Source organism: Bos javanicus, chromosome 21 (genome assembly GCF_032452875.1).
Source record: "Bos javanicus breed banteng chromosome 21, ARS-OSU_banteng_1.0, whole genome shotgun sequence".
NCBI lineage: Eukaryota > Metazoa > Chordata > Mammalia > Artiodactyla > Bovidae > Bos > Bos javanicus.
Window position 1 is genome coordinate 67,625,676 of NC_083888.1, and position 23,754 is coordinate 67,649,429.

The 23,754-nt window shown below is 42.7% G+C and overlaps 2 protein-coding genes across 9 annotated transcripts in view; one reads left to right on the forward strand and one right to left on the reverse strand.

The window, feature by feature from the left end:
- PPP1R13B (protein phosphatase 1 regulatory subunit 13B) overlaps positions 1 to 23,754 on the reverse strand; it is an 83,753-nt gene that overhangs the window by 30,988 nt on the left and 29,011 nt on the right. For 3 of the 8 annotated variants that reach the window (XM_061395479.1, XM_061395481.1, XM_061395480.1), the window contains exons 2-4: positions 9,966 to 10,113; positions 5,034 to 5,153; positions 595 to 671 (exon numbers count right to left, since the gene is read on the reverse strand). In XM_061395479.1, coding sequence (XP_061251463.1) covers positions 595 to 671; positions 5,034 to 5,153; positions 9,966 to 10,113 — 345 coding nt within the window. Of the gene's footprint in view, positions 1 to 594; positions 672 to 5,033; positions 5,154 to 8,962; positions 9,063 to 9,965; positions 10,114 to 10,203; positions 10,592 to 12,135; positions 12,470 to 23,754 lie in introns of those variants that run through there. The other 5 variants (XM_061395482.1, XM_061395484.1, XM_061395478.1 and 2 more) reach the window with 5 other exon arrangements.
- Positions 15,673 to 16,691, forward strand: LOC133234652 (large ribosomal subunit protein uL16m). The gene has a single exon (XM_061395509.1). The coding sequence runs from the start codon at positions 15,766 to 15,768 to the stop codon at positions 16,519 to 16,521; it is 756 nt and encodes a 251-aa protein (XP_061251493.1). The 5' UTR covers positions 15,673 to 15,765; the 3' UTR covers positions 16,522 to 16,691.

A 23,754-nucleotide genomic window follows, 5' to 3' on the forward strand; every position in this document is an offset into this window, starting at 1 on the left:
TCCTCCAAAAGACTTTTTCTTGATAACAGCCCCTCCCAATCTCCCCTTCTCCTCTATAAAAGTGTTTCCTCTTGTTTCAGAGGACTTGCATGTGGCTGTCCATACCTGCATGTCCTGAATTACAGTTTTTTGCTGTTCCCAAATAAACTTGTTTTGCTGGTAAATAATTGGTAGTTTTACTGTTTTAGGTTAGTACTACTCAAAAAATAATTCTTTAAAAATAAATTATACAGCTTCTCTGGTGGTCCAGTGGTTATGAATCTGCCTTGCAATGCAGGGGACACTGTTTCCATCCCTGGTCCAAGAAGAGTCCACAAGCCGTGCAGCAGCTAAGCCCGTGAGCCACAACTCTTGAGCCCCAGTTCTAGAGTCCATGTGCCCCAGAGCCCGCATTCTGCAACGAGAAAAGCCACCTCCACGAGAAGCCTCCACACCGGAACGAGAGCAGTCCCCGACGACTGCAGCTAGAGAGAGCCTGCACACAGCAATGGAGATTTAGCACAGTTGAAATAAATATTAACAATTAAATTATAACCAAAATTCATTAGTACCTATAAAAAGCAAACTTGTTCAATAAAATTCACTATTACTTACCCCATTTTCAGTGCGTTTTTCTCCAGGTACATTTGTTACATTTCTCTGAGTTCTTTGCTCCTGGGTCTGACGGCCACCTAGAGAAATGAGAGTCCCAAACTTACTAAAAGACATCCTGCTGTGCTGCTGCTAAGTCGCTTTAGTCGTGTCTGACTCTGTGCGACCCCATAGACGGCAGCCCACCAGGCCCCCCTGTCCCTGGGATTCTCCAGGCAAGAACACTGGAGTGGGTTGCCATTTCCTTCTCCAATGCATGAAAGTGAAAAGTGAAAGTGAACTTGCTCAGTCGTGTCCGACTCTTAGCGACCCCATGGACTGCAGCCTACCAGGCTCGTCCGTCCACGAGATTTTCCAGGCAAGAGTACTGGAGTGCACTGCCACTGCCTTCTCTGATATCCTAGAAAAACCATATTTTATAATTTCTTCACTTATTCAAATATTTATTGAGCACAAGTATAAAATACCAGGCTGGACAGCTCAAAAATTAGTACAGTTGAAAAAATGTTTTATAATCAACATAAAGTTGTTTAAATGAATTTTTTTCTATATTCTATTTCAGAATCTTGAAACTGATTTATCAAAAAGTGTCTAACACTTAAAAATGGTCAAGATGGTAAATTTCATGTTATTTGTATTTTATATATATTATCTATTTTTATTAAAAATTAAAGCTTTTATTTTAGGAGAGACTAAAATAATGACCTTTATGAGAAAATAATCTAGAAAAAGAATGGATATATGTATACATATAACTAATTCACCTTACTGTAAATCTGAAACTACCATAGCATTGTAAATCAACTGTATTTTGATACAAATTTTAAAAGAGACAAAAATAGAACTTATAATATCCAATAATTTAAAAACTGATGCACAAACTGATCTTCACTACTAGGGTTAAAACTGAGATGGGATACTATCTTCTGAATTCTCCTTTGTTCTATAAATATATTTTTTTTTTAAATTTTTAAGGGTTTCAAATTTAAACTGGCAAAATTCTCCTGCCATTACTTTTTTAAAAAAAGTGTGCTGCGGTTTTGTGCCAGGTGAGTCCACAGTCACAAACGGCTGTGCTGCGCTGGATGCCTGCTCCTCCTCTGCTCGTCTCTCACCTGATGCTGTTTTGAGAATTATCACACCCCAGAGCCTGCTTTATTACTAAGAAAACATAACTTCAAAGGGTCATTAACCTGATGTTAAAATAAAGAGAAAAGAATAACATGTTTTCTTCTATTTCTTTCCTGCTACTTTGCAAGTTTTGAAGAAACATTATATTATGGAAAATACTGCCTCACCTTAAGCCATACATTCTCAGAGAGTGCTATCACCCCCAAGGAAGCCAAGACTGGCTCTTGGGAGATTAAAAAATCTTACTCTTTTTATGCATAAAACCAAGCTACTGAGTACATAAGCAGACACAGAGCACATCTGATGGGGAAGCAGGGCTAGTAAGAATCCAATACCCAATGCAGGGCCCTTAGGGAGGCCATGAGTGAAAAACAAGGGTAAATAAATGGGAACGATGGAGCGTGCAACCAAACACAGTCACATGACACGCAACAGGCGCTTCATAACAGCTGTTCTCTGTTAGCAGAAGTTACATAAACACACATTCTGGAGTATGGTATCTACCAGTTTACAGGATAAATTAAACTCTTTACTGAAAGTAATAGTACTTCTTTGAAATAAGGTGCTCGGGTTAATTTAATATTCTATAATTGCTGCTTCTTCCAAACAATAAACAATCAAATTAGAATACTATAAAACACAGAGAAATTATACCAAGGGTCGCTTAATCTTTGATGGTGAAGAAGAAACGTGATGATTTTGTATTCCAAAGTCAGAAAACAGTAAGAGGTGCCATTTAGTGAGCACCGCAGCAGGACACCTCACTAACTGCCACCGCAACCGTGCGCACCACACACAGCAGGAAGCGGAGGCACAGGGGTGTGACGCCAGGCGCCCCAGCCCACACCCAGCAAGCAGCAGGACTAGCGTTGGACCCAGGCGGCTCCGCTCCAAACTCCACTCCATCAGCTCTGCACTCTAGCCAACGCCCTGCACGTGACCTGCGTCGCGTTCCTTTACACACTAGGCTCCTGTTCCCCCAAGTGTGAAGGTGACGGGAGGTGACGGGAGTCCTCCGCGCTCCCCTCTAGCTTCCACAGAGAGAATTCAGTCCGACTCTTTGAAGTGCGGGATGTCCTCCACTTCTGCCAACGCTGTTATTAAACATTCTAGCTTTGCTGACGTGACGAGTGAAATACAGTATCTCGCTGTGTTCCCTGCACTGCTTTCTTTAGGAGTTTATGGATGGACGTCTTTCCATATATTCCCAGGCCATATGTATTTCCTCTTTGCTATGAACTGCATGTTTGTATATTTTGCCCATTAAAAAAAAAAAAAAAAACTGGTTTTAAAAAACCTCACAAATAGGGACTTCCCTGGCAGTCCAGTGGTTAAGACTCCTTGCTTCCAAAGCAGAGGACCTAGGATAGATCCCTGGTTGGGGAACTAAGATCCCACATGCTCCATGGCACGGCCAAAAACAACACAAACAAAAAGAAACCAACAGGGATAATGTGCAATAAAATAGTCTTCTTTTGACAAAAAGATGTCCTTCCAATTTTTTTTTAATATCAGAAGTAATCCACAATCACTGTTAAACAACAAGTTAAGGGATTTTTTCTTAACTGTACAGTGTATATGCTTTCCAAAAAAAAAAAGATTCCCTTATTTAAATTTTAATTAAAAAATGAGTAATTTATGGGAGACTGGTATTGGTATATGCACACTCCTGTATATAAAATAGATAACTAATAAGAACCTACTGTGTAGCATAGGGTACTCTACTCAATGCTCTATAACAGCCTATATGAGAAAAGAATCTTCAAACCGTGGATGTATGTACATGACAACCGCCTCACTCTGCTGCACACCTGAAACTAACACAACATTGCAATTCAACGATGCTCCAATAACCAGTTTTCAAAACAAGTAGTGTGTCCCCACTGTTCCAAATTCAAAAGGAGCAAGAAGGCATACTTGACCAGTTTCCCCTCTCTCCTTCCCCAGAGGCCAGCCATGTGACCAGGGTCTTACTGATGGTTCCACAGATACTACACACACACAGCAGCCAATGCAGACCACGCCGCTCCTCTTTCATCTGTTACACAGAAGGCAGCACGTGTGTACACGGTGCTTACTCAGGGAACGAGTGTAGGAGGTGGTTCAGGACAGGGCGCGGCACAGACACGCTCTCGTTTCTCCAGCCGACACCCCTGGAGGCACTAACGGCTGCCCCCGCCAGCGGCACCCCGTGAGTGACGCTGCAGAAGTGCCACTTGTATGTGTGCGGACACAGCCACGGGACAGACAATTCTCAAAAGCGAGGCTGCCGGGTGAAAAGTTTTATGCTTTTGTAAGTGTGGTAGATATTGCTAAATTAAATTGCCTTCTACAGAAGCTGCCAACAGTGTGGAAGACTGCCTGTTTCTCGGCGTCCGCCAACACTTGGTAAACGTTCTAATCTCTGCCATGTGACAGGTGAAACAGTGTCTCGGTGTTTGCCCTGCCTGTCTTTTTTAGGAGCACAGCTGGGCATCTGGCCATGTGTATTTCCTTTGCTATGAACTACATGTCTGCATATTTTGCACATTTTATTTTACTGGCTTTGTTATCATTTTATATAAAGGTAACTAACCCTTTGCAATATGAGCGATATATGCTATTTCCCAGTTTATAATCTGTCTTTTGACTTTGCTTTAGGGTGGTTACTGCCATGCAGGCTTTTGTTGTTGTTTTTTAAATAACGGTCTGTCTTTTCTATTATGGTTGAGCGTCACACTTAAGTCCTGTATATATATACACACACACACACAAGACTATGTGCACATAATAACACTATATATATATTATATTTCTTTTGTCCTTGTACCACAAGGCTTGCAGGGTCTCAGTTCCCTGACCAGGGACTGAACCTGGGTCACAGCAGTAAAAGGCTGGAATCCTAACCACTAGGCCACTAGGGCACTCCCCACTTAGGTGGAGTTCTTTTTTTTTTTTTATTTCTCTCTCTTCAAATACACATATATGTGTTTTTCAGAATTTTTATGATGCTTTCATGGTTTCATTTATTCTTAAAATCCAGAGATTTCAACCATGTGATATTTATCAAAAACAGTCCCTTCTGGCAGCAGAGCCTCGCCCGTGTTTCATGCATTATGTGACTGGCTCAGGATCCTGAGGAGGCAAGGGCTGGGAGCCTGAAAGTGTGAAGCATCATAAACGGCACTAACAGGGGTGAAACCTCACGAGACACCAACTCTCCCTCTCACCACCCGTGAGTTAACAGGGGAATAATTTAACGTTTATTCCTATTTTCCTTAAATTAACTTTCATGGCAAAAATTAGCAAATGGGGGGAAAGCACTTATCTACCTTGTTCACTGCTCTCTGTTGGGGAATCTTCATGTCGAAGGAAAAATTTCACTTCTTCCCTTCGTGGCCCCCACTTCTGAAGATGTTCATACATCATATAATCAAAGGGTATGGGACGCTCTAGGAAAAAACAAACAAAAAAATTCTTACTTTTCCCAGAGACAAACAAAATGAATCCTATCAAAAGTAAAAAATGAATAAAAATAAATTTAAATAAACGTACACACATATATATTAGAATTCAAGGATATAACAAGCACTAAATTTTAACTTCAATGAAATAAAAGCAAGACTATAAACACAAAGAAGTAATCATAAAAGCAATTTTGCAACATTAAATAGGGAACATTGGGAAAAATGTCCTTTATTATATTTATCATGAAGCAGGGTACCTCCCACTCTTTCAAAGGAACACATTAACAAACTGCCCAAATTTTATTATTCACTAAAATGTTACAGGCGGCAATCAGATGTACAAAGACTTGACGCACACTTCCAGCAGTGCAGCCAGCCCACAGCAACGCTTGCACCAGAACATTCACAGCAGCCAAACAGTGGAAACAAAGCAAACCTCCACTAACCGATGAAAGGATAAATGCAACGCTGCATATCATACAACGGGTAGTTTCAGCCAAACAGAGGAATTAGGTATTGATGAGTGCTACAACATGGATGACTCTTAAGCAAGCTAAGTGAAAGAAAGCCAGATCAGAGTCACAGACTCTATGATCCGATCTATATGGGGTACCTAGAAGAGTCAAACACAGAGCCAGACAGTAATAGAGCGGTTGCCAGGGGCTGGGGTGGGGGAAACGGGAGGCAGACAGTTCGGAGACGCTGAGAACGCCCTAACACCCATAAAGCTGCACCCAAATGGGGGGTTTTATGCTACGCTAATTTTATCTCAACTTAAAGGGAAAGAAAGGAAACCTTGAAATGTTCCCACTGCTGCTTGTGCTTGAAAGTGAGGACGGACACTGGCAGGTCTCGAGGCTGGGAGAAAACGGCCTGCCCTGGGAGGAGCGGGACGCAACTGAACTGCGCTTCTCCTCTCAACGCAGGAGCACGGCTGGGTGAGAGACCCCTGCCCAGATCAAGTCAGGAGAAAGAGCCGCGAGTGTGGCAGCCTCGTCATACACGCAAGATGTGATTTAATTTTCGGCCTGAGAGAAGGGCCAGACTTCCACAAGGAAGAAAACCCCGCCATTCACAGAAACACAACGCGCACTGTGCTGCTGCTGCCACTTCATCTTCCTACACGTGTAGGCAAGCTTTGTCTTGTTCAACAAACCTCCAGGGCAAGGACATAAATCGTCTCATCTTGGTTAATTCAACTCAGAACTGAGTATCTGTATAGCAAGAAGCAAGCACAAATTGAACACTGAAGAAGTATTCAATATTACCATTCCATATTTTGTGTTTTTTTTTAATTTGTTTAATTGAAGGATAATTGCTTTACAGAATTTTGTTGTTTTCTGTCAAACCGTAACGTCATTTACTTTTTGAAAGTAACAATTTTTGTGTTATAAAATTTTTTTTAAAAACATGTATATTCTAATGCTATAGCTGTGGAATTTAAGACTAATCATGTCCATCAGTTTAACATAAAATTTTATCTTAGGCCATATTTTTATTAGTATTGCTTTGGCTCACAGATTTGTTTCACATTAATTAAAATCAACTTATAACCTTCACTTGGGCTTCCCTTGTGGCTCAGCTGGTAAAGAATCCGCCTGCAATGAGGGAGACCTGGGTTGGAGACCTGGGTTTGATCCCTGGGTTGGGAAGATCCCCTGGGGAAAGGAAAGGCTACCCACTCCAGTAGTCCGGCCTGGAGAATTCCATGGACTATAATCCATGGGGTCCCAAAGAGTCGAACACGACTGAGTGACATTCACATAATCTTCACTTAAATCTGAGCATAACTTCACCAAGTCTGAGCATAACTTTATAAATATTAAATCTAACTTTTCCTTAAGCCAGTTATTTAAAAAAAATTGTTTCCCTTTATAAATAAAAACATTTTTAAGAAAAAATTAACTTTAAGAAAAGCAAACTAAGCTTAAGCAGCTTAAATAAAGGTTAACTAAAATGTTATTTCTGTTTTAAAGTGAAAACAAAACTACCCTGCACATATCATGTAATCAATACTATACCTCATCAACACTGTATGTACTGGAGAAATCTGTAAGACAACTTTCAGGCATTCTCGGAAAAGGCAACAAAAAACACCAAGTAGGAGACTTCACAAGAAGAAAAGCTGAAGGTCCTGCCTGCCCGCCTGATTCGCATTAAGCTGACGCCCGGTGTGAGGAAGGGGCCAGATGAGAGCAGGGTAATAAGCGGGCCAAATGAACAGGCTGTTATGGGCTGGGCTGCGTCCCCTCACACAGAAACCCACATGCCGAAGTCCTGAACCTAGTCCTCCATAAGAATAGGACCTTATTTGGAGACAGGATCTTTAAGGAGGTAGAAAGTAAAAATGAGGTCATTAGCATGGGCCCTAATCCAATGTGCCTGGTGTCCCTTTAAGAAGAGATTAGGACACACACACACAGAGGGAGGGCCACACGAGGACTCGGGGAGGAGGCATGACCATCTACATGCCATGCGAAGAGGCCTCAGGAGAGACCAGCCCTGCTGACACCTTGAAGTCAGACCGCTAGCCTCCAGAACTGCGAAAAGATGGGTGAATTTCTGTTACTCAAGCCGCCCAATTTGTGGCACTTCATTACGGTTGCCTGAGCAGACCAATACACAGATCCACACAGAAACACTCTCCTCTCAACAGGGGACTGAAAGGGGCTTCCCTGGTGGTCCAGTGGTTAAGAACTACCTTGCAATGCAGGAGACTTGAGTTCGATCCCTGGTGGGAGAACCAAGATCCCAAGTGTGGTGGAGCAACTACTGAGCCTGCGCACTCTGTGCCACGGTGACAATCCCGCATGCTGCAAGTGAGACCCGACACGGCCAAATAAATATTAAAAATTTAAAAAAGCATTGACGATTATATTGGAGTATTCTATTTATGAACACTGATGACATGAGTATACCGTGAGTAACAGATGTGGTAATTTTATGCAAAGGGTTCTCCAAAATCTGAAAATCACTTGAATTGCTCCTCCAGGGTAAAAAGACTGAGAAAGGCCGTGCTTGCTCCCTTCCTTTGAACCTCATCCGCCACCATCTTGCCCAGACTTCGCTCTGCAGCTCCAATTTACTCAATGATGTGTTTACTCAGGGCCTGCTATGAGCACCAGGCTGGGCACTGCACGTATGACGGTAAACAAGTCCCCGCCTTCAGCGGTTTTAGTCCAGTGAGAGAGGAAGAGATGAAAGCCACTGTCCTGTTTTGATAAACACAATGACAGTACTGAAGCAAAGAGGAGAGACCTGTAACACCCTCTAAGACTCAAGGAGAGTGAAGGTTGGGGGCCAGGTGCTGGGGACTGCTCTAGACAATGGGAGCAGCAGGCTGTGACCGTCTGTTCTGCGGGGAGGCAGGCCTCATTCTCGATGAGGTAAAACCCCGGGTCATGGAGACGGCCATGGAGCCAGGGACAGCACCAACTCAAGACTCACATAAGAGGCTAGCATCCTCCAGCAGCCGGGACCACGAGGGCTCTCCCAAGCTAATACAAGAGGCCGACCAGGAATTAGAAGTGATAACAAGCAACAAAGGCAAGAATGCTGAGAGGCGAGAGAAGAGCACACAGTGACAGAGCGACCAGGCTCTAACATTCACCCTGAAACCACCACTGCGTCATCCCTTCCTGTGTGTCAGGCTGATACCCGAGGACCTGGCCTCTTCTGCTACTTCGGTGATGGCCCACCATTTCTCAAAGTCAAGTTTCTCTTGAGAATGTTGTCCTTAAAGTTTTTACTCCAGGTGTGAAGGATAACACAGAAAATATTTATAAATCATATACCTGATTAGGGACTTGTATCTAGGATACATGAAGAATTCTCACTGGGGATGTTGTGTACAGCACGGTGACCACAGTTAACATTGTAACTGCAGGTGTGAAGCTGCCAAGAGAGTAGACCTTAAAAGTTCTCATCACAAGAACACATATTCTGTAACTGTGTAGGGCAATCAATGGATGTGAACTAGACTTACTGTGGTGATCATTTCACAATACACACAAAAATCAAACCATTATGTGGTACATTTCAAACATCATGTTGTACGCCAATTACACCTCAGTTAAAAATTGTTTTTAAGAAGTGTTAAGAATTCACTGATTATCCCTGAGTGTCCTTAAACACATCCACCTGGACACGTCTCAAACGCAGCATGTCCAGCTAGCCGCTCTTTTGCTCCCTGACTCGGAGTCGTGAGTGCACACTGCCCCTTCTTCCACTCGCTGCTGGAGCGGAGGCCTTGCCCATCTCAGCCCCCCCGTCAACGCTGTCTGAGGGGCACACCCTGTCCATTCTCTTCTCCAGTCCTTCCTTCACACTGCTTCTCTCACCCAGCATATCTCATCCCAGCTCAATTCAACCTCTCCGTTAGAGTCTATGTTATTTTGCAGAATTTTCTGCATTCAGTAATCATATTACCTGCACTGATCTTCTCTGACCAGCTAGCATGACAAATCCTTAAATGTAAGAGCCAGCCTTAACTCTTCTCAATTTAATAAATATTTATTAAGGGCTTACTATTAATATTTAAACATATGTCCCCTTCCTCTTAAACGTCCCTCCCAACCCACCCCTCTAGGTTGTCACAGAGCACTGGGTTGAGCTCCTTGCTATAACACACTTTTTTGAAAATAGCATTTATAACATCCTATCCCCATGTGATATAACGAGTTTTTAATTTCTCAATTCCTTATTACCTCAGGTAACAAAGAACCAGGAACAAAATTCTGCATTCAACAAACATCGGATTTCATGTACTTGGTCACTGTTATAGAGCCTAATACATACCATTTCCCCTCCACACTTCAGCTAAATGGCAACTGCCTTCTCCAGGTTCTTTGCAGAATTCTACAACATCACGACATGTTGTTTCTGGTGTTATAGGAACTTCTGTTAAAATCTGTTCATTGTTGCTCAAGAACACGGTTAATATCATCTGTAAGAAAAAAGATTAAATTAAAGCTACAACTTAAGAGTCATTAAGCAATAAAAAGATTAACTTGCAAATTAAAAGTGATTTCCCCACCTTCCTACCACCACTCCATCCAGCCAAAATGCTTACAGGACAGGTTAGGCTCACTCTAAAGTTCATGTTGAAAAGTTAAAATGTGAGACAAGCCGGGAAAATGCCCAAAGAGGAGTATTAGAAGGGAACTAGCACTACAGGGCCGGGGAGCCCGGGAGGCTGCCGTCTCTGGGGCCACAGAGTCGGACACGACTGAAGCGACGTGGCGGCGGCGGCAGCACTACTGGATATTATAAAGCCTCGATACGGTAAGGCACCAGAACATGAAGGACCAGATCAGCGGACAGACCATGAAGTCCAGAAACAGAAAATGGCAAATGATGAAGGAGGCGCCTCAAAACCGACGAGGGACAAGACCATTCAGTGAATGATGCCTGAATAATTAACATACCCCACTGGAAAAAATGGGTTTATACTGCATATTATACACAAGCGGTAAGTTCCTAATCAAATATTTTAAAATAAATCACAGAATTATAAAAATTCTAAACTAAAACTGGGTAAATTTTTTTGTAACCTTGGAGTACAGAGCCCTTTCTAACTATGATTAAAAAACCATTATAAGATATATTCAAGTAATTAAATACAAGGATCTTTTACAAAGCAAAAAAGACAAACTGGGGGAAATATTTGCAACTAACATTACTTATGAAAAGTCAGTCTCAACACTAAAGTGAAAGTGACAGTCGCTCAGGCGAGTCCGATTCTGCGACCCCGTGGACTATACCGTCCACGGGACTCTCCAGCCCAGGATACTGGAGTGAGTAGCCCTTCCCTTCTCTGGGGATCTTCCCAACCCAGGGATCAAACCCAGGTATCCCACATTGCAGGTGGATTCTTTACCAGTTCGGCCACAAGGGAAGCCCTCAAGATCTAAAGGGCTCCTAAAAATTGGTACTAGAAAGACCAAAAATCCAACTTATTTTTTTAAATTGAAGAAATAATATATCACAGTAAAAAAATGAAAATGGTTCTTAAATGAAAGCACATTATAATTTCAAAAAATAAAAACTGTCCAGTATTATTTTTTTAAATCTTAAAAAAAAAAAAAAAAAAAAAACCCACACACCAAAAACCTATCACTTTGACCTAAGAACTCAACAGATCCTGTGAGAAGGATTTTTAAAAACATTACTCCTAAAGTAAAATTTAAACCAAAGATTTTCTTTAATCAGACAATATCATAGAATATTTGTTTAATCTTTGATCAAAGTCAGAAACAAAATCTGTATTTGTCCCCAAATTCCCTTCTCAAAATCTCAGCTGTCAACTGAGTATCTTAGTATAGTTTATTGGTACAATATTTTTTTCTTAGAAGTGCCCTACATTCCCAACTTTTGAGATTTAAACATCTTTATACTGGTGGCCAGGTTTTATTTGACCAAAACCAGTCACAGTTACGAACTGCTCTCTGGGCCCCGTCTCCTCTCACCCCACCTGCCCCATGGCTGCCACCAGTTCCCTCTCTAAACGTGAACCAAGTGAAGTCACTTCCTGGCTTAAAACATTCAGGGGCCTCGTACCACCCAACAGCCACCCTTCCCCAAACATGTCTTCTGGTTTATAAACAGGAAACCGGGCTCTTTACGGAGCACTCAGAGGCGAGCATTGCCATGTTCATGTGGATCTCTAACTTTTCTCCCCCAGGGACTCTCACAGGGCCTGGATCGCCACCGAACACCCTTTGAGAGAGCCTGGACAGCAGGACAAGCTGCAGGCCCTGACCAAGGGGAACACTCCTCACCACCTCCCTGGCCTGCCAGGACTCGTGCCTTCCTGCGCTCAACCTCGCTGCCCCTGCCCAGCTCTCTCAGGCCACCGGCCCTCTGCCCCAGGGCCCCTCCTGTTTGCCTATAAACTCCTGTTCACCCTTCAAAACTCAGTTCAGATGCTACCGCCTTTGCAAAACCTCCCTTCACCACCTTCTCTCACCAGGGAGGCCACATGTTCCTTCCTCTGTGATCCAGTGACCCTTCACACACATCTTTATTACATCACAGCGCCAGCCTGTTTACCTGCCTCACCAGGCTCCAGGCAATTCACTTTTGAATCTTTCATTCCACTTCCTGATCAGTATCTGATGCCTGCAAGGCTCCCTGAAATCTGGTCGACTCCACAAATGACACCAAAATGTAAAGTCTCCACCACGCCACAGAACTGGAGGAACACTACACATGCTCTAGGTGAGACACAGCCGATCCGTTCAGTAAACAAGCATTTTCATTCAGTTCTTCTGGAAATTATAAACACAGTTCTATTTTACAAGAAATAAAACAGTTCTTTCTGCTCACTGATCCAGACAAATTTTTAAATGTCGGGGGTCTTTTAAAGACATAACTGGCTTGGAATCTAAATAATTTGGAATAAAACAGGTAAATCCTGGATCTAGTACAAACAAGTCCAGAACTTGAAGGGCCTTAATGCTATACCAGTTTCACCAGAACAATCAGAATAGATTTTTACTTTTATTTACACTTTTATTTTACAGTTCTAATGGTAATTCTGGAGTAGGAAATGGCAAACCACTGGAATATTCTTGCCTGGGAAATCCCATGGACAGAGGACTCTGGTGGGCTACAGTCCACAGGGTCACAGAGCTGGACACAACTGGGCATGAACCCACACATGGTAAATATTTTCCCATGTGATTTCACAGTCTATGCTTTTTAAGATCTAACAATAGGTTTTCCCAAACCACAGTTTATAAATCAAACTTTCAAGGCAGCGAAAATTTTTTTAAAAATTATCTTCTCTTTAAGTGCTGTAACTACAACTCACTGATGACCAGCAGAGGGTCCTGCTCCTCTCGGTTCTTCAGCCCTTTCAGCTTCCTCCTGCACCCCCACACCCACTACAGGGTCCATGGCTTGTTCTCCATACTCTGAGCTAGTGAAGGTTTACATAACCACGTGCTGCGGGAAGCCGGGCCTCTGGCCAGAACTAGGCTCACATGCTCACACCCACCACGGGCACACAGTGGCATCCATAAAGGCACGGACTGTGCTTCTCTGCTCAGAAAGGTTTCTTTAGGAACTTGTTGTCAGAATGAATGACAGTGTGACATTCTGGGGATACTTTCTGAATTACCAAGAGTTGTGAGTAAGTTCAACGTGATGGGAGAAGCAGAGGAGAAGCAGAATGGCAGAGCTGTGAGTCTGAACATTAATTCTTAAAAGTTAAGAACTCCCAGATAACTGATCCAAAAGTCACTACACATTATTTCAGTTTTTAATTCTATTTTAAAGTCTTTACTAAACCCTATCTTTCCTAATCTTAGCAAAATCTCTAATTTCTCTAATCTCTACTACTCAGTCAAAGCTAATTTTATTACAATCATGAGATTTAAAAGCTTTTGAGATAAATTAAGCTGGCATTGACCTGGATGGTACATACTTCCTAAAGCATCTTCTAAAATTAGAGCTGAAAAGGCATGGGGCTGCTACCGTTATTACAGTAAGGTTTCCCCAGATTAAAAGAAATGGAAGGATCTTCAACACAAGTAACATGTGCATTCACTCCAGATGCATTTTTTAAAGCATCTTTGAAATCACAATACATCTTACAATTGAAAGCATGTCACAATCTAAGGGGTAGTGCTGTGTTTTTCTTTAATAGTATGCATAGAGATGAAACCCAATAGAGTTAAGGGTTAAGAAGACAAAGGAAAAAAAAAGAATTACTGTTCATTCCTCCTCAAAGATTACTATATTGAAAATAAAAGATCTGGTCAACCACGGTTAGACACATGCAGACTTGCACCGTGTGCTGCAACACGCAGAGCGCACGACGGCAGACGCCTCACACGCCTTCTCACACCGCCCCCTCTGCCCAGACAAGCCAGGCTGACAGGCCCTGCCGGCCCTGCCCCACCTTCTCCATCATCCGCAGTCATCCACCTCCTCTGGGGAGCACTTCCTGCCACACTGTCTCCCCATCCTGACCTGGTGAGAGTCAGAGCCTCCTCTTTTGCTCTCCTATAACAGACCGTGGCTATTTCTGGCACAACATTCTCGCACTAAATTATCAATGGTTTTCATGATTATATCCTCTACTGAAACAGTGTGTGTGACTCACAGGGGTGAGTTGTGACCCCCATTACCTGCTCTTAAAATTATCCAAGTGTGTCCCAAGTTGTACATATTTTCACTTTTTAAAAGTTGTTAAAAACCCCAAAAAGCCGCAGGCCGCGGCGGGCAGCACTTGTGTTCTCTAACTCAGTGCCGGAGTGGGCTACATTGAGGAGCGGTGCTCGGTGAGTGAAAGGCCGAGGCAGCCTAGCAGGCAGCCACCAGCATGACCAAACCGAATCCCTCAAGAGGGCGCTTCTCCTCACTCCAAGGTCATCTGAGCCCCATAAAGAAAGTCGCCAGGACCAACCACTGATGTAAGGAACCGCCTGGGTGGAGCCTGTAAGGCCTTCGTGCGCCTGACCGGCCGTCTGAAGCAGCCTCCCCATCTGCAGCCTCTCACCACTTTGTTTTCTTCGCGTTCACCACCACCTTACACACCTGTGTAAGCCGTGTATTTGTTTGTTTCTCCTCTGTCCTTCCACTAGAACTTAAGCTCCTGAGGAGCAGGGATTTAGCTAGTTCACTGCTGTGTCACTACCGCCTGGAGTAGAGCCTGGCACATAGTGGGCACTCAATCAACTCCCCCAAGTACATAAAATAATTATTTTTAAAGTAGGTTGTGTCACAAAGGGTAGGTGTCTGCCTTCTTACACTATCTTCAAGGTCTCAAATAGGAAAAAAAAGATCAATATTATACCCCTCTAGTCGCTGAGTTACTCCACATTAGAAGGAAAAGAATCTTTTAAAAATGCTAGTGTAAAAGTCAGAAGCCTGTACACACATATGTGATATTTGGCAGATTCCACTCAAACCTAGACATCACAGACATCCCTCGGTAAAGCCTTCCTGCTTTCCATAAGGTGGCACTGCAGGGTGCCAGGGGGTGAGTTCCACCTCTACCCCCACACATACACTCCTGCAAATTTTGGGGAAAAGAATTAACTCCAAAGAAGAACGAATAGTTTTGTAAGATCATATTAAGTTCAATTTCCATGACTAAAACGTATTATTTTGGCAAAGAACTAGAACTAGCCTTTCAAGGATAATGAAAAAGTTTTTCTAAATAAGTGAGAAACATTTAACACTCTTGAGAGGACAGATACATTTAAATATTTGAGTTGCATCTACTCATAAGAAGAAACTAATACAGTTAAGTGACCTTTAAATTAGATCCTCAAAAACCATATCAATTATGTTTAGTTCAGGTCACTGTTTTTATTCACTTTAATAATTTAGTGTTTTAAAAATATATATTCCATCATATGAAAACTTCCTCTCAATAGCTTGAACTGGTGAGATCTGGTTATACACTATTCCTGGGAATACAAAATATACATCTCAGCTTCCCTTCACCTAACTTATTTAGTCCCTCCAGGATTTAAAAGCATATGCAGACCGGCGCGAATGCAACTTCCGGCCCGACGGCGTGGCGGCTGGAGCAGCTTGGGACTAGGCTCCCGGGCGTCGCCTTTGGCGGCCCCGCGCGCAGACCATGTGGCGGCTGCTGAGTGGCGCCCGCGCCCCCGTCCTGCGAGCGACCCTGTCAGATTCGTGGGCAGCGCCGCCCGCCCGTGCCGGCCTGAAGACGCTGCTCCCGGTGCCAACGTTTGAAGACGTCTCCATTCCTGAAAAGCCCAAGCTGAGATTTGTCGAAAGGGCACCACTTGTGCCAAAAGTGAGAAGAGAGCCTAAAAACCTGCGTGACATACGAGGTCCTTCCACTGAAGCCACTGAGTTCACAGAAGGCAGTTTTGCCATCTTGGCACTGGGTGGCGGTTACCTCCACTGGGGGCATTTTGAAATGATGCGCCTGACAATCAACCGCTTCATAGACCCCAAGAACATGTTTGCCTTATGGCGAGTACCAGCCCCATTCAAGGCCATCACCCGCAAGGGTATGGGGCAGCGCATGGGGGGCGGCAAGGGTGCCATCGACCACTACGTGACCCCTGTGAAGGCGGGCCGCCTCATAGTTGAGGTGGGCGGGCGCTGCGAATTCCAGGAGGTACAAGGCATCCTTGACCGAGTTGCCCACAAGTTGCCTTTCCCTGCCAAGGCCGTGAGCCGTGAGACTCTAGAGAAGATACAGAAAGACCAAGAGGAGCGAGAACGGAACAACCAGAACCCCTGGACCTTTGAGCGCATAGCCACCGCCAACATGCTGGGGATACGGAAGGTGCTGAGCCCCTACGACCTGACCCACCGGGGGCGGTACTGGGGCAAGTTCTACATGCCTGAGCGCGTGTAGTGAGGCTCAGGAGCAGGAATCCGCGCCTTCGTGCCCCTGAGCCAGTCCTTCGGGCCTTTGGGTACCTCTGATGTCCTAACCGAGGAGCAGCATATGAACAGATGCTCTGAAAAACTACGTCACCTGTCGGATTCTTTTAAGTACATTATATTAAAGTTTGAGCGTTAGCTCAAAAAAAAAAAAAGCATATGCATTTTGGGGGAACCTGTCTAGAACCTTATAGAAATGCAAAACTCACGAACCTTCTCATAAAAACTAGGTATGCCATAAGTCCATAGCATGTGTGGAGGTGAAGCAGCTGAGCAAATTTAATCTAGTCTCCAAAACTTAAAGAATCTCTGAATAGGAAAAGGGCAGTATCAACTCTTGACACCCCTACTCATCAATGTTGGGAATCACTGCCCAGAATGTCCGCTGCTTTACTGACTCTGTTCATGTGAACATTATGGAAACAGAACAAATACTAATTTTCAACCACAGGTTGTGACCTACTAACATGCTGTATAATCAGTTAGTGCCCTCGGGGTCAGTTTTGTTTTTAATGGAGCAGAACAATATAAAACAGTATTATAATACACTGCAAATCAACTATACTTCAGTATAAAAGAAAAACTAAAAAAAAAAAACCCAAACACACACACACACAAATTATTAAGAAAATGAAAAGACCAGCCTGGGAGAAAATATTATAAAACACATAACTGATAAAGAACTTGTATCCTAAATATACACAACTGAAAACTCAGTAATAAGAAAACAAAGAACCCAATCAAAAAGTGGATAAAAGATCTACGCACCTCATCAAAGAAAGCACCACCCACCTAAGAGAATGTCCAAAATCCAGAACACTGGCGATCCGAAATGGCGGTGAAGCAGCGGAGCACAGGAACGTGCCGGTGGAAGTGCGAAGCGGCACAGCCATTCTGGAAGACAGCCTCAGTTTCTTCCAAAACTAAACGCACTCTTACCGTGGGATCTAACAATTAAAGATTCTTGGTACTGATCCAAACGAGTTGAAAACTTATATCTAGACAAAAACCTACACATGAATGTTTATAGTAGCTTTATTCATAACTGTCAGAGCTTGGAAGTCACCAAGATATCCTTCAGTAGGTGAATGAATGGATAAACTGTGGCGCATCCAGACAAAGGACACCAAGCGGTGATAAAAACAGCTACCAAGTCACAAAAGACACAGCAAACAAACACACATGGCCAAGTGCAAGAAAGCAGTCTGAAAGGCCACATACTGTATGACGCCGATTAAACGATATTCTGAAAAATAAAAATCTGTGGAGATGGTAAAAAAAAAAAAATCAGTGGTTGCCAGGAGTTGAGGGCGGAAGGAAGGATGAGTAAATGAAGCACTAAGAATTTTTGAGGGCAGTGAAACTACTCAGTATGATACTATATTGGAAGATAAAAGACACTCGACATTTGTCAAAACCCACAGAACTGTACAACAGACACAGTGAACCCTCATGGAAACTATGGTCTTTAGTTAATGGATGAACATTAGTCTAGGCACTGCCATCTGCACTTCACACATTCTCAATTCTCACACCAACTCTATGAGACAAATACCACCTTCATTTTACAGATTAGGGAAAGGAAACTTGGAGAGGTTAAATAACTTGTCCAAGGTCACCGAGCTAATGAATGCCAGACCAGGATTTAACCCTGATCTGACTAACTTCAAAGCTACAGTCTGAATCACTACTCTAAACCACTCCAAAAGAAAAAAGAAAAACAGAAAAATTTTAATAAATACCTTCGTACTTAGAATATACCTGCCATTACTAAATAACTTCTCAATTAACCAAGTGTCATCTAGTGTCTACAGTTGAAAGAATCTGAAATGCACAAGTGAATCATATAAGGGAACCAGAATAAAGAATCATGCATTTTCTTCTAACTGTTCAAATATAAAGATGATCTCCTAATAGATGTTCTAATTACATTTTACTGACCTTACAAAAGTTTAAATTAGGTGTATTAACAATTCTCAGAATAAGGCTTCCTTTTTCTATTTATTTCTTTGTAAAATTCAAGAAAATATATTCCTATATGAATTTTTGAAAAACACTGATCTAATCCTAGGTATATACCCTAGAGAAGTATGTCTACACAAAAACTTGCACAAAAAAATTAGAGCATAACTATACAGTCATAACAGCAAAAAAGTAACAGTCAAAACCAATGAATGGATAAACAAAGGTTGTATATCTGTTATACAATGGAATATTACTTGACCATAAAAAGGAATGAGGAGAATGCTACATTCCTGAGATAATGGATAAACCTTAGAAACGCGATGCCAAGTGAAAGAAGCCAGATACAGAAGGCCACATGCTGTTACGACCGCACTTACACGCGATGTCCAGAGCAGGCAAACCCACACAGAAGCAGATTAGTGGCTGCCAGGGGTGGGAGGGAAGGAGGGAAGTGACTGCTAACGGGCACCGGGGTTCTTCTTGGGGTGATGAAAACGTTCTAAACTTAGCTAGTGGTGATGGTTACACAAACCTGTGGATATATTAAAACCACTAAACTGCAGACTTCAAAGGCATGAATGTGACAGTATGTGAATTATATATCAATAAACTTATTTTTAACATATCTAGTTATACCAGTTATTCGACCTATTCAATCAGTAAAGTATTTTTCCCAATGGAAATAACTTTAAATAAATATTATATCATTTCTTTGTATTTATTTTTTTCTCTAGTAATAAAGATTTATAATTAGACAAATCCTATTTTTTCATGTCTGCTAATACCAAAAGTCAAGTACTAATCCTTTTGCCAGCAGGAAATAAAACTCAAAACAGAAATAATTAGTAAAGCAATGTCTCTGAAGAGCACTTTAATATAATCATGTGTATAGACAATACATGACCACAGGAAAAACCATAGCCTTGACTAGACGAACCTTTGTTGGTAAAGTAATGTCTCTGCTTTTGAATATGCTATCTAGGTTGGTCATAACTTTCCTTCCAAGGAGTAAGCATCTTTTAATTTCATGGCTGCAGTCACCATCTGTAGTGATTCTGGAGCCCAGAAAAATAAAGTCTGACACTGTTTCCACTGTTTCCCCATCTATTTCCCATGAAGTGATGGGATGGGATGGCATGACTCACTGGAAAAGACTCTGATGCTGGGAGGGATTGGGGGCAGGAGGAGAAGGGGACGACAGAGGATGAGATGTCTGGATGGCATCACTGACTCGATGGACGTGAGTCTGAGTGAACTCCAGGAGTTGGTGATGGACAGGGAGGCCTGGCGTGCTGTGATTCATGGGGTCACAAACAGTCGGACACGACTGAGCGACTGATCTGATCTGATAAGACAATACTATCTATCTGTACAAAATGAGAACACAATTTACACAGAAAAGTAAGTCCAATAGCCCCCTCCTATCTTTTTACAGATGACTCTATTTTGTCCTTCAGGTTTGAGCCAGCTCTTTAAAACCATGATTCTACTCTGAATTTGCTTATGATGCTTTGAGTTACCATTCTCAAAATGTTTCTCCTCTTTAGAAAACTAAGCAAAACTCAAGTGTAGAAAACAGACGTCTCAGTGCCTGAAGATTATCTATGCCATTTACAAAGAAAAAAAATACTTCCAAAGCTGTCTCTTGGGCTTCATGGAATCTAAATGCAGGCACTGGTGACACGGAGCATGATAAGACGTCCTAATGAAACAAGACAGAGCACGGCCGGCACAGCAGAGTGACACGGCGGGTACGGTCTCAGCTAATGAGGTGTGGGCCACGGAAGGGGAAGTCTGATGCTAGCACTGTTCAACAACAACTGTAAGCAGGATCTGGAAATCACCATAAAAGGAAAACCAAACATTAAGTTACTAATTTCCATGCATAAAGACTTGCCTAAGTTTTGTCATTAATGTAAAAAAATCAAGATCTCAGGGTTTTTAAATAAGTTTTCATAATAAATACCTGTCTATATCTTATACTTATGAAAAGTGCTTGTTGGAAGTAGGAGACACACAGAGCTAGTGTTTGTTAATTCTGCTAGTACTGACATATCTTAGGTGCTTAAAATGAGAACTGAAGTTTATAACAAGATACTTCAAAGGACTTTTACAATTTGTTGATAGTAAAAACGGCTATTGTTTCAGTGTTTCCTATGTTCACAGACAGGCTGTTTGCCCGTATCACATCACTGAACTCTGCCAACAGTCCACGGAACTAGGCACTGGGATGATCGCCACGGCAGACAGAGTAAAGGACTGCCCAAGGTCACATGACTAAGAAGTGCCAGAGTGTCTGACCCAAGTGTCTGACTCCAAAGCTTAAGTTTCTACTTGAGTTTAGGAACAAAGCGGTGAACACCTAAAACAAGAAAAAGCACAGAAGCATTCAAGCTCTTCTTCCCTGTGAAGCTGTAGGAGACAATCTCCATTCAAAAGTTATGAGATAGTAACAAACCATTGTGTTTATAACTGAAGAACTCAAATCCATGACACACAGGCTTCCTTGAAAAGCAAAACATCGTAAGTAAGAACACAGAAGAGAAAATCAGTAGAGACTCATTACAGAACCCAAAGGTGAACCTATTCCACAGCCTGGATGGCCTCTGGGCAAAAAATCTTATTGCAAAATTCAGACTTAAACTGAAGAAAATGGGGAAAACCACAAGGGCATTCAGGTGTGACCTAAATCAAATCCCTTATGATTGTACAGTAGAAGTGACTCAAGGGATTAGATCTGATAGAGCTCCTGAAGAACTATGGACGGAGGTTCGTAGCACTGTACAGGAGGTGGTGACCAAAACCATCTCCCAAAAAAGAAATGGAAAAAGGCAAAATGGCTGTCTGAGGAGTCCTTACAAATAGCTGAGCAAAGAGAAGCAAAAGGCAAAGGATAAAGGAAAGATATACCCATCTGAATGCAGAGTTCCAAAGAACAGCAAAGAGAGATAAGAGAGTTTTCCCAAATGATTAATGCAAAGAAATAGAGGAAAACAATAGAATGGAAAGGACCAGAGATCTCTTCAAGAAAAATCAGAGATACCAAAGGAACATTTCATGCAAAGATGGGCACAATAAAGGACAGAAACAGTAAGGACCTAATAGAAGCAGAAGAGATTAAGAAGAGGTGGTAAGATTACACAGAAAAACCGTACAGAAAAGGTCCTAGTGACCCGGGTAACCACGATGATATGGTCACTCACCTAGAGCCAGACATCCGGGAGTGTCAAGTCAAGCAGGCCTTAGGAAGCATTATTACAAACAAAGCGAGTGGACGTGATGGAATTCCAGCTGAGCTATTTCAAATCCTAAAAGACGATGCTGTGAAAGTGCTGCACTCAATATGCCAGCAAATTTGGAAAACTCAGCAGTGGCCACAGGACTGGAAAAGATCAGTTTTCATTCCAAACCCAAAGAAAGGCAATGCCAAAGAATGTTCAAACTACCACACAATTGCACTCATCTCACACATGAGCAAAGTAATGCTCAAAATTCTCCAAGCGAGGCTTCAACAGTACATGAACCGTGAACTTCCAAATGTTCAAGCTGGATTTAGAAAGGCAGAGGAACCACAGATCAAATTGTCAACATCTGCTAGATCGCTGAAAAAGCAAGAGAGTTCCAGAAAAACATCTATTTCTGCTTCATTGACTATGCTAAAGCCTTTGACTCTGTGGATCACAACAAACTGTGGAAAATTCTTAAAAGAGATGGGAGTATCAGACCACCTTACCTGCCTCCTAAGAAACATGTATAGAGGTCAAGAAGCAACAGGTAGAACCCTGTATGGAACAACAAACTGGCTCAGGATTGAGAAAGGAGTATGACAAGACTGTTTATTGTCACCCTGTTTATTTACCTTATATGCAGAGCATATCATGAGAAATGCTGGGCTGGATGAGTTACAAGCTGCAATCAAGACTGCTGGGAGAAGTATCATCAACCTCAGATACGCAGATGACATCACTCTAATGGCAGAAAGTGAAGAGGAACTAAAGAACCTCTTCATGTAGGTGAAGGAGAGTGAAAAGGCCAGCTTAAAACTAAATGTTAAAAAAACTAAGATCATGACACATAGCCCCATAACTTCATGGCAAATAGAAGGGGACAAGGTGGAAGCAGTGACAGATTTTCTCTTCTTGGGCTCTAAAATCACTGTGGATAGTGGGATGGTGACTGCAGCCATGAAATTGAAAAGACAATTGCTTCTTGGCAGGAAAGCTGTGACAAACCTAGACAGGGTGCTGAAAAGCAAAGACATCACTTTGCTGACAAAGGTCCGTATAGTGAAGGCCATGGTCTTTCCAGTAGTCATGTATGGTTCTCAGGGCTGGATCATAAAGAAGGCACAGTGCCAAAGAGTTGATGCTTTTGAACTGCGGTGCTAGAGGAACTCTTCAGAGTCCCTTGGGCAGCAAGATCAAACTAGTCAATCTTAAAGGAAATCAACTCTGAATACCCATTGGAAGCACCGATGCTGAAGCTCCAACACTTAGGTCACCTGCTATGAAGAGCCGACTTGCTGAAAAAGACCCTGATGCTGAGAAAGACTGAAGGCAGGAGGAGAGGATGACATCAGATGAGATGGCTGGATGGCATCACTGTGCAATGGACACGAACCTGGGCAAACTCCAGGAGATGGCAGGAGGGAGACAGGGAGGCCTGGCGTGCCGCAGTCCATGAGGTCAAGAAGAGTCGGACACGACTTGGCAACTAAACGACAGTGAGAAGGTCTTGTAGGTCTTCACAGAACCATTCAACGTCAGCTCCTTCAGCATTAGAGGCTGGGGCACAGGCTTGCATCACTGTGACACTGAATGGTCTGCCTTGGAAACAAACTGAGATCATTCTGTCATTTTTGAGACTGTACCCAAGTACTGCATTTCGGACTCTTGTTGACTATGAGGTCTACTCCATTCTTTGTAAGGGATTCTTGTCCACAGTAGTAGACACAAAGGTCATCTGAATTAAGTTTGCCCATTGCTGTCCATTTTAGTTCAGATTCCTAGAATGTCGATGTTCATTCTTGCCATCTCCTGTTTGACCACTTCCAATTTACCTTGATTCATGGACCTAACACTCCAGGTTCCTATGCAGTACTGTTCTTTACAGCTTCAGACTTTACTTTCACCACAAGACACATCCACAACTGGGCATCGTTTCTGCTTTGGCCCATTCTCTTCATTCCTTCTACAGCTCTTTCTCTGTTCTTCGCCAGCAGCACACTGGACACCTACTG